At 37.3% G+C, this 11948-nt stretch overlaps 1 protein-coding gene across 10 annotated transcripts; it reads right to left on the bottom strand.

The window, feature by feature from the left end:
- Nucleotides 1–3113: 3113 nt before the first annotated feature.
- LOC141626660 (putative serine/threonine-protein kinase PBL18) lies at nucleotides 3114–8264 on the bottom strand. 10 transcript variants are annotated; one of them, XR_012536258.1, is made up of 8 exons: nucleotides 7921–8261; nucleotides 7006–7055; nucleotides 6154–6206; nucleotides 5408–5501; nucleotides 4641–4785; nucleotides 4313–4439; nucleotides 3574–4231; nucleotides 3114–3484 (listed from the first exon to the last, which is right to left on the bottom strand). XR_012536258.1 is itself a non-coding variant. In XM_074440361.1 (7 exons), exons 4-7 carry the CDS (start codon nucleotides 4866–4868, stop codon nucleotides 3449–3451), a joined length of 498 nt encoding a protein of 165 aa, XP_074296462.1. In that variant the 5' UTR covers nucleotides 4869–5501; nucleotides 6154–6206; nucleotides 7006–7055; nucleotides 7921–8261; the 3' UTR covers nucleotides 3119–3448. The 10 variants fall into 10 exon arrangements, 7 of the variants coding, with proteins under 7 accessions (XP_074296464.1, XP_074296462.1, XP_074296461.1 ...); XR_012536257.1 differs by having other exon boundaries at nucleotides 3117–3481; nucleotides 3574–3660; nucleotides 4641–5501; XM_074440361.1 differs by having other exon boundaries at nucleotides 3119–3481; nucleotides 3574–3683; nucleotides 4641–5501.
- Between the last annotated feature and the right edge of the window lie 3684 nt (nucleotides 8265–11948).

Raw genomic sequence — 11948 nt, forward strand, 5'->3', positions numbered from 1 at the left:
CGTCCTTTGGACTGACCAGCCCGCCAGTGGGGGACCGCAGCCTGTTCCCACCTAAGCCCCGCTCATCGTACGAGCGATAACCCCGCTCATTAATGTGCACATCCCTTCTGTGGCGGGTTCCACGAAGGCGAAACTAGGGCGTGAGATCACTCCCGCAAGTGACCCCACTCACCCGAGAACGCATCTCGAGAACCATCAACAACCACAACCACAATCACAATTACAATCACAATCATCATATCAAACAACTAATTACAAAGACATCACCAATATCCCATTATGGGACTAATACCGAGTAGGAAATCCTACCTGGAAAGCACAACACGCAGACGGTATCTACAAACTGCCTCAAAACGCCTCTTCTATGAACTCTCCTCCTACCATACAACACATAGATACTACTATTCAATTACTATTCATAAAAACCCCCAAATCCTAAATTAGGGTTTCACTAATCTTAACAAAACATTATATAAATTACATTAAAAGCTTACCCTCGACGCAAGGAATCCAACGACACGAACTACGATGCAAACCGACCGTCTGGAACTCCGGAATTGTCAAGAACGCGATTAGGAAGAAGACAAATTGCTTTCTCTCTTAAACAGGTTTTAGGTTTTGTAAAAAGTGATTTAGAACAATGCCGAATATGTTTATATACCTTAATCGCGTAATTAACAAAACCCGAGAAAACTCCCCGATAAACCTGGGACACTCGATCGAGTACCCAAGGTACTCGATCGAGTACCCCCTACTCGATCGAGTGCTGACTACTCGATCGAGTGCCCAACAGTCGAAACTATTTATCTGCGCAACTTGCCCTTACTGACAGAGTAAGGGCTACTCGATAGAGTACCCCCAAGACTATAAATACGGAGTATTACAGTATACCCACCGCCCCTTCCAGTCCTTGCAAGATGTCAACTTGGAAACGGTGACATAACCCGCCTCGGTCTGTATGCTATACCACCCCGTGCCACCTAGGGTAGTCTGCCGAAGATGGTGGAGCCGGCGGAATAGGTTCACCGTTGGGGCCTCCCCTTTAAAAAGACACAACCATACAAAGCCAATAATCGTCGTGATGGCCAACGGATGCAGTTGGACCACGGCGACATTCATGGCTTTAATTATGGCAGCAACGTATTCATTCAAAGGAAACCGGAGCCCCATACTCCAGGTGTCTAATGTATACGCCGATACAACCCTCGGGAGGGCAACAGACGGCCTGACCCTCCTCAGGGATAACAATTTTATACCCCCTGCCGAAGGAGTAATGGTCTTCAAAAAGATCAGAACCGGAGCAACTAGCGAACTTGTTCGTCCGTGCACGATCGGGATCGATCGAACAAAGCGCCGCCGTGCCACGAGAAATGCGGCCTCTTTACGACAGAAGGGGTCGCCTCATCATCATCATCATCATCAAAACCCTCCAAAAATTGCTCATCAATTTCAAGAGAAAGCGGCTTGGGACCCCCAAACCCTATCGGGGTGACAAACAATGGCTCCTCTTCATCAGGACGTGACGGTTCGCCCCCCGGCGCAGAAGTACTGGGTTGAGCATCCGCAGAAGACATAGTGACAACAAAAACTTAACAATTAAAAAGTTGGAAAAATTTGTTTGTTTACCTTGGAAAAAAGTGCTACGCCGAGTAACGCTTTGAAGACTAGAGAGAAATTCCTTCGAAAAACTAAGAGAGGGGAAATTTTTTTGAGAAAATGAAGTTTGATGGCCAAAAAACGGGGCACACTGCTCTATTTATAGAGCAAAGCCCATGAAGCGGACCAATCAGGGCAAAGCTCATGAAACGTCCACCAATCAATGCCAAGCCACGTGTCAAGCATGCAGCCACGGAATGTCAATCGACATACAGTTACCAAACTTCTTCGACGCGCTCCTTGGTATCTACTTGCTAACGGCCAGCTGATCAACAAAGCAAAGACAGCACCGGCCGGGGGCAATCACAAGTACAAACGGCACTCTCAACCTTGGTCTCGGCCAGCGCCATTTTCTTTTCCACATAGGATGTCCATTACACATCCATGCGGAGGGGGGATACGGTACGGCCTGAACAGAACCAAGCGAGGAAGAAGAAGCCGGGGAAGAAGTTCAACTTGCGCAGAATACGCTCAACACTCATCGAAGGTCTATACCACGGCATAGACTACGCTGGGGGCAAATTGATGGGGCATATTCTGCACCCGCTGACCGAGTCAACATATTGAGCAAGGTCAAAGCCAAAAGACAAAGAAGTCAACGTCTTAGAGATGCCCTAACCGACGCGACTCGTCGGTCATTACTGGGTCTCGGCTAGGCAAACTAGCCAGGGAGGCATATCCACGTAGTCACATCCAAGTCCCCTCGGCATGGAGTCAACCAGCGGTAGGCCGCCATGGGTCCCCTACCGAGGGTAGAACAGCTCTTTCCACCTGCTAGCCACTTGGCCACTACGTGACAAAAGGTGAAAGTCTATAAATACTCCTCAATCCTCATTGAGAAAACGATCCACAATTCATCCTAAAAACTCACTATTAATCTGGTATAAGCTCCCTTATCTCTCTACAATATACTTTGCCAAGTAACACAACTTAATCTCTTTAAGTTTACGGACTTGAGCGTTGGAGTGAGTACGCTCGGTGCCAAGCCGAGCCCTCAGTTTGTTCATCTTAAACAGGAAAGGGCGAAAGGAAGAGACAAGCAAAGACATCATTCTACAAGCTTACGTGGTCACAAATCCTGCTCCGGAATCACACCCGGAACAAATAGTTTCTTAAGTAATACTAATTGTGTAGATCTCCCTTTCTCCGGTAATTTTTTTACTTAGAGAAAAAAAGAAAACTGGTTCTGATAATCACTAGTGGAAAAATATTTATTTGCGGCTCCAAAAAAGGGCTCTTTTGCGGCGTTTTTGATGTAGCAGCAATGGAGGGGCCGCAAATAGCAAAGTTATTTGCGGCGTTAAAAAAACGCCGCAAATAAATAGCTATTTGCGGCGTTTTTTCAAAAAAAGCGCAGCAAATAAACAGGCTATTTGAGGCGGTTTTTTAAAAAAACGCCGTAAATAGGTTTATTAAAAAAAAAAAAAAAAAAAAATTTTTATCCAAACAAATGATTTAAATATAATAACTACTTCCTCTGTTCTCATATGATCTACCCATTTTATTAAAATACTACACTCATATATTCAATAAATGGGTAGATCATATGAGAACGGAGGAAGTAATAGAATGGCAATCTTACATTATTTTTATTCATACATCAAATAGAATAAAACACATAAAAATACACAATACTCCCAAACTAATTACAATGGCACTAAAATACAAAATTAAAAAGTAACTCAAGTTTGATTCTAATCTCAAACTTCTAAAACTTAAAGACCCGTAGTATACTACGGCTATAGGACTCCTACGTTCAACAAACCAGCTCTTATGTCAACTCTCCAAATGTTCACCGCTCAAAATGATTTTCCTGTAGTGCAAGCTTCTAGACACGAAATGCAATCAATTACAAAGATATTGATGAGAAATTACTAGGAAATGAAAATAACAAAAGGGGAAACTTCAATTACTTACAGCCAATAGTTCTTGTTTGCGTGGTGTTTGAAAATTTGATGAAGAATGAAGAAAGAATCGGGAACTTTGCTTAACTCGTAGCAGGAACTGAAGAAAACCACGTAATTGCACTGAAATCAGAAAATAACAATCAAAAACATTTCAGTTCTAAAATATAATCTCTGTTTATCCCCTCCACAAACTGCGTGAACTCTTAACAGTTCTTGTAGTCGAGGCATTCTGGCTACAGGTTTATTGTTGAAGGCCTACCCAGCTAAAATGGATTTCATGATACTAACCAAACAAGGGAATTTGCCGTCTTCCCTATACAAAACAAATCAACTGAACATACAGTTAAAGAGTGTCATCTGCCAACAAATGACATGGGTGTATCTTCCTGTTTAAGGTTCAAATCAGGTGCCTAAATCTGTTTGAAGTCAGGCAAGTACAAGTGTACAACATGAGCTCAAGAGGCAAGATGGTAATCAAAAGTTCAAAGTAACAGATATTAAGAGCCTGTTTTACAATATTCTGGAACAAAAGCATTCAGGATAACAACTTTGTTGATTTTGACGTCGATATTTTTATTTTCCGTTGGATCATTTCACAGCTTGATAGATAGATAACTTCATAAGCCAAGGATTGTAATCCATTTTCCATATTGAGGTGGAATTTTGACCTTCATATGACATGTGAAGGTGGTTCAAGAGTTAGTTTTGTTTCATAGAGTATTAAAGAGATGAGGAGGTCAAGTACTAACTGTATATAAATCTATCCAAACTGCCGTTACTCATGTACTCGTAAATCAACATATATTGCCCATTTTCCACACAGTATCCGACCAAGTTCACTAGATTACGGTGGTGCAGTCTACCTAGCAACGATACCTGCAAAATAATAAATAAATAATGGCATAAGCATTGTATTACCATTTGATGTATATGAAGTGAGCAGAAAACACATGGGTATCTATGAACACAGCAGGGATCGCATTGGCATAATCTCTCAAATGATGTTAAAGAACATTAGTAAATAGGTAGTTTATGCAAAGATATATATAAGTAGGAGATTGACAGAGTAAAACAAACCTCAGTTTGGAACTCTTTCTCACCCTGCCTAGAATTGGAAGCTAAGACTTTAACCGCGCCACCACTCCACCAACTGGCATCGAAGCCTTGTATACCCAGCTCAAGAAACTGATGCAGGCTAGATGCAAGGCACTCATTCACCAACCTGTTCAGTGCAGGGATAAAGAATGGATGAGTAGATTTGAGAAAAGATGAACTGCTGCTACTGAAATTTTCTCTTATGCTCATTTAACTCCATTGAGCTTTAAGTCCAACTTTTCAGATGAGTGTTGATTTGTAGCATATTTTGTTCGTCCTAGAACTGGCCAGGTGAATGATGCTTGCAGGCCTGTTGCAAGCTTCATTAATTCAGGATTCCCTAATCCTTGTACATCTTGGCAGAAGGGAAAACTATGTCATAAGTTAAAATAGGGAAACAATTACTTACATCTTGACGAGTACAGAAGGGAAGTCAAATTTCCACAATCAAACAAATTCCATTAGTGATAACGATCAAATTTTGACGAGTACAATTACCAAAGGCAACTTACATCTTATCCAAGTATGACAGACACAGAGTAATATAGAACTGATGAGCATTCTTTATACTGCCAAAAAATGTTTCTCTCAGCGACCCGTTCTAGGTTAAGTGTTACTTATTCTTATACATGTTGTATTGAAATAATTAGACCAATTTCAGCAACTGAATGAAAACTTGAAGCTATAAAAATAAATCAAAAGCAATTAAATGACCTTAATAACAATACTGATGGTATCAAATTAAGTACCTTCATGTGAGCAGCAGCCTTGTCAGTAAAAATACCATTGGACTCACCAACAAAATCGGCTACAGTCTGGCCCCATGGGATCTCCTCATGGTTCCTGTCATTAAAAAAGACAAATGCAACAAAAAGATACAAAATAATCATTTGTCTAAAATAATTAACACTTCATGTATCCATGAGAAGGATATATATTGAAGTCAGCCATTGAGGAAAGCATTTGGAACAGAATACTTGAACAGATTAAAATGAAAGACTATCTATGACTATAATAAGTAGTCTTATACTCAGCATACATCAACCGAAAGGCTAACAAAACACATGTTGGGTCATGAACAAACTTCAGAAGTAATGATACATTGATATCAAAATTATCCAACTAGAGCCTATCAGTACAAATTGGCATAGCTGGTAGTATGATTTAGCACCATTACATGTCAATCGTCATCTTTGTATCATTGCATGTCAACCTCTCAATTGCACGGCTAATTAAATCATTCGAAATTTGAATCATCAGCTGGATGTCCACTACTGTCCACTACTACTTTATCCATAAAAGGAATTATTAGCACAAGCTACATAACCAGCAATAAAGAACAAAGACTTTAACTTTGTCCAGGTAACACTAGTCGCCAATTTGCTCATATTATGTTCAAATCAATGGGTTTCCTATATTTCATAAATTGTCACAAAAAAATCAAATAAAAGCTATATAAATAGTACCCATAAGCATTGATGCATCAAAATTCTACCTTTAGAATGATCACCACTGCAACTATATAACAAGCCATGACAAAGCGTAAACCTGTTAATTAACAAAATAAAAGTATTGCTTAGTAATCAATTAAGAGTATAGCTTAGTAATCAATAAAAGTATTCTTGTTAATCATCATAAATAAGAGGGACAAAAAGAGTGAAAGCAAGACAACCCTCCTTAATATTTGTTTCCTGAGTCAAGTTCAAGTCCGACTTGAGCGATAATACTCCAACCACATCTAAATTATATTTGTAGAAAAAATTAGGGAATTTCAGGAATAATACTGACAGGTTTCAGCTAATAACTTTGTTGGGAGCTCGATCCAAAATGTGACTTGAGAGTTGAGACCCTACTTGAAACAACTCGATGCTAAAGTGAACAAACCTGATCCAATCCAAACCACATAATGTACCTAAAGGTACCCGAACTATCAAGGACCCAACGTGAATAGTCTGTGTGGCACGTGCCTAATGTATGTCTTAATACTTCAGCTAGCGCTGGGCACTGGATGCTGACAAACAAATTCCAATGAATTGAACAACTACGCGCTCAACTGTTACAGGATGTTTGATTATGGATACATAGCTTGCCTGCCACTCACCAGTAAAAACATAATAAGGCGTATAGATTATAGTCTACCGCGTCACCACTAGGCCAATTCACTGATTGTCAGCACGATAAAAGGATAAATTATATATGTCCGTATCCAACCTAGCCTGCTTTTCTTTCATTTCATGACACATGCATTTATTTCGAAGATAAAAATTTTATTTCCTTCTTAATTCCAGTGACATAAGGAGTCGGGATCAAATGTAATGGTCTGTGATGCTGAGTAAAGATAGCTCACCAGTTTCCATTGCTTGTTCAATGTTGAAGCATTTACAGTGTACAAGTAACCTGCCAGTTATGTGCACAAGTTAGAAGAATAACTTAGTAAGAACAAAATGGCTAAAATACAGTGCTAATCAATCTACTTAGCAAGGGTGATTAACTTGGTGAAAGATACCAATTGAATGTTCTAATAATCTAAAAACCCAAATGAATGTTTTAAAAATCCATTCATCAACGACAATCGTTTTTGAGCTAAAAACACTTGCTATAGGGTTAACTGGATAAAAAAAAACAAGGCTAAAACCCTAATTATACGAGAACTTTGATTCTATTCAAAATCCCTGATTCAATTGGAAACCCTAATTCATAAACACATGTATTTTACTCGAATTTCGTGGCTGAAAATTACTCAACTATAATTAGCATAAAAATTAGGTATAATCTGAATTACATGACGATGATTCATTTTGAAATATAAATGATTATCAAAAGCAAGTAATTTGACTATGAGGGGAAGCACAACCATGACGTTCTTCCAGGGCGTGGTAGTAGTGGTTACAATAATGTGGCGGTTCCAGTTAGACCATCACCTATTCGGCTATTCTCAGTCACCCCAACTATTCAAGCAACATGAAGCCTTATAGTAACAAAACAGGAAAATTCTATACAAAATCCCTAATCTCTAATTCAATTAGAAAACAAAATTCAAAAACAAATAATTGTTGAAAAAGGACATGAACCCAGAAATACAAGAGTGAAACAAAAATTCATAGCCGTAAATGGTCTTATTCAGTCCAGTAGACCTGAAGATTGTCTAAAACTGCTCGACATATAACTATAATCTATGATAAATTACTGAATAAAAAACCCCCAATTCATTAATCATAAACCCTAACTAAGTTAAATGAAATTATTCAGTAAGAATGTATACCTAACATAAACATCGAGTTGTTGTGTGGCAGCTGCGACCATCGGCGGTGGGAGAACACTAGATCTGGTGGAGGCCGTGCGAGAGAAAAGGGTAGTATGAGTGGGAGTGGTGGTGCGCCGTTTGAAACGAAGATATCGTGGACTCTGGATCGTGATAGAGAATCAAGGTGATGTCGGGATCTACCTCGCCATGGCTTGGATTGACGGTGGCGGGAGGTGTGTGATGACTGATGAGTGGTCTGTGAAAGTGTCTCAAGGGAGGAGGGCAGTGAGGATTGAGGAAAGGGTATGTGATGTGAGAGGGAATGACGGTGGGTATCAGACACTAGACATGCGAAATTTTAATTTTAAGTAAACTTATTTGAGGCGTTTATTGGGCCATACGCAGCAAATAGCTTATTTGAGGCGTTAATTCTACAAATCGCCTCAAATACTTTTCTACTTTCGGAAAAAAAAAAAAATTGTGATTTCTTTTTGCTTCTGTTAGGCAAAAACGCCTCAAATAGAGAGCCGTAAATAAATATTTTTCTACTAGTGAATGTTTTTGAAATCCTAGATAGAGCATTAGCTTCTCCTAATTGGATGAGTGTATATTCAAACATGCAGTTTGTCCACCATGCGTTCACTACCTCAGACCATTGTCCGATCTCAGTGAAGTTTCATAACCAAATCCAAATTCACAAAAAAGCCCCTCCTTTCCGTTTTGAACTTATGTGGACTCTACGGGATGATTTCAGCAAAATGGTCAAAAGTTGTTGGCAATATCAGTTTCATGGATCGTATATGTTCTGTCTTTCTCAAAAATGCAAATTTTTAAAACAAAAAGCTAAGAAATGGAATCGGTCTATTTTTGGAAATATTTTTAGGCAACTTTCAATTGCTGAAAAAGAGTTAGAAAATATTCAACGGCAACTAGGCTATTCTCATACTGCCGATCTAGAAAACGCGCATTTGAGATGGCTGAAAAAGCGTGATGCACTTCTTGACTATAAGCGTGTCTATTGGCAACAAAAATCTCGTATAAACAAATCGAATTTTGGAGATAACAATACCAAGTTTTTTCAAAGTTATGCCACGATTAGACGTAGTAGAAATGGCATTAAGAAGTTTTTTAATAAGGATGGTGCTTGTATTACTGATGAAGACCTTATTAAACAAGAAATATCGGATGAGTTTAAAATTAGGTTTACAAAAAACCAACTTTGTAACTTTGAAAAAAATGAGGATTTTAAGTCTATTAGTGGCTTAATTACAGATGAAGATAACAACTTTCTTACTAGTAGTATTAGTATGGAAGAGGTTAAAAATGTTGGAGTATGTGTGCTCAACAAAAGTGCGATCACATATTAAATCTCGTAATAAGAATACAAAAGGGATGATTCAATTATATAGTCAACTGATCAACATTAATCGGTAGTGATTGGCTAACTAGAATTTGACATTACTGTCGCTTGACGATGGTGATCAGTTGATCCCTTAAGGTCACACCTATAGGACACTTCCTTTAATAGATAAGTTGATTAATTGTATGTCGATACAAGTTAATCAATTCCTTAATTTTGAACAATTCATTGGTGAATGAGAATATTTGTATCTTATTGTAATTTGATTAAATAAGATTTAAGATTTATTTTATTAATTGAAAGATTTCATTACTAAAATTCATTAATGTTTGTGAAAATTAAGAATGATTGAATAACAATAATTGCAAAATGTTGTGAATTATATTTATATAACCCAATTTAATAATTGTAATCATGTATTACTAGCTAATTTGTCATAAGTAATTATTTGTTATAAAATGATATTTAAGGGGTTAAATATACATTAAAATACATATGGGCATGGTGTGTGACACATGACCTACCTTATTACAAATGACAAATTGACAAACATAAAATGGATGTCCATATTATGGGTAAACCGAAAATAGGAGGGACAAATGAGTTAGTGGATGGTTTATTTTATTGTAAAATAAACATCATGATTACACTAAAATAACTAGCCATGCAAACCTAGTCTTATGGGTAAGAATAATTGAAAAGGGGAGAGCATGCATAGGGTCTTCTCTTACCCTCCCAACCGGTTTTCACCATCAAAAGAAAGAGCTTGTCTCTAAAATTTTCATTCTTATCTTATGCATTATTGTGGCATACCCTTTTCTCCTTACATCTCTCTAAAATAAGTTTTAGATCTAGAAACTTGTTCAATCTAAATTCTAATAATTCCTCCTTATTACTAATGTAATAACTGCTATATTATTAGAATTTTATTTTAAGGATAACTAGTATATTAATCTAATTAATTAATATATTAGTTTTAAGGGATTGTTTTGGATGCAATCAACATGAGACTTTCTATTTTGAAAGTTTGAGTTTATGGAGGATCATTCCAATGTATTAAGCTCAAGAACAAGTGAAGGTAGGAGACCTTACTTGTGCCCAAAATTCGGTACATTTACAATGTAAGGAAACTCGATTTTCTTCCTTATTTCATTATTTTGTTATACATGCACTAGATCCACATAAATATAAATTATGGTTAATTTATAAAATGAATTAGATGAGTCTAATAGGGGTATATGAACCCAACAATTGGTATCAGAGCTTTGGTGTTGATATGTTCATTTTATATATACTTTTACCCCTCATTTTAGCTCGGTTTCTATTGATTATCATACTTTAATTAGTATATTTTTGAGCTAATTTTGTGTTCTAGGTGTATTGTTGTGTTTGTTACGGTTTTGTAGGAATCTAAGCATTTAGAGGCTTTTTCCTATGATTTTGTACACCAAGTTCACTAAGCTAAACAAGGCCAAATATTGGACTAAGTGTGTGAAGATTTCTTGGGTTTTGCATGAAGATTAGTGGATTGAAGTAAGGAATTACAAATGAAGCCAAATGCAAAGTCAAACCCAAAATGAAGGTCTATATTAAGGTGCAAGCATTGGATGCCAAGAGAGCTTAGGATGCTAGGAATTTAGAGCATTACCGAGAGATTAAGGAGCATTAAAAACGAAGCATAGAGATTCCTCACGTAATTAATCAAGAATTAAGAGGATTGATCGAGGATCACACGACCCCGATCGGGGCCGCCTAACCCCGATCGGAGTTGCATGACCATTGATGGCTTACGTTTTTCCTACCTCTCCTATAAATAGGAGAGGTATTCCTAGGTTTTAGATATCCGATTTTATGTCCAAGTTTACTACATTAAGCCTCAAGCATTATAAGTTTTCTCTCATTAGTTTTCATCTCGAGTTTAAGTTGTTTAAGCATTCCTTAGTTAATCTTTCAACAATTTGTATTTCAAGAGATTCACAAGCATTTGTTATTCAATCCTTTGGTTTTAGTTATTTGTTCTTCCATACAAGTCTTCCTTATTAAGATATTTCTTATTACAAGTTTACAATTTACATCATTGCTTTAGTTATCACATAGTTATTATAATCAAGTATTTCATTTTTACTTAGCTTTATTCTTTTCGTATGTTATATCACCTAATTAGCATAATTCATATAACCATGTTTAACATTACTTACAATTTAGTTTACATTTTACATCTTAGTATGAGTAGCTAAATTCTCTAGTCTAAAGGCTAGGGGAGCCATGCAAAATCAAACATATAATATGATTAAATAAAGTTCATAATAATATTGATCAATTGCTTCCATCACATGTTTGCTTTGTTACGCTTAATCTTTGATTATCGGCCGTAGTCGTAGATTAAAACTTGTTTATTCGTTCTAAAGTCGAGAGGCACGGAATTGAATTAGACTAAGCATGTGTGGTAGGACGACCTAGTCATGGACGAGAGTTTTTCTAGGACCCGATCTATGGTTGATACTAATGCCGTAAGGTGGGTATCTTTAAGCCTAAGTAATTGACAAGATTATTAGTAATAAGTTTATCATGTTCATATGTTTGCCTTTGCATGAGTGACCCGAACCCTTTAGACTATCTTTTATCATATTATTTACTTTACAATTTTCTTTAATCATCAAACCAAACAAACCAAACCCAAATCGTA

The sequence above is a fragment of the Silene latifolia genome, chromosome Y, assembly GCF_048544455.1.
Source record: "Silene latifolia isolate original U9 population chromosome Y, ASM4854445v1, whole genome shotgun sequence".
NCBI lineage: Eukaryota > Viridiplantae > Streptophyta > Magnoliopsida > Caryophyllales > Caryophyllaceae > Silene > Silene latifolia.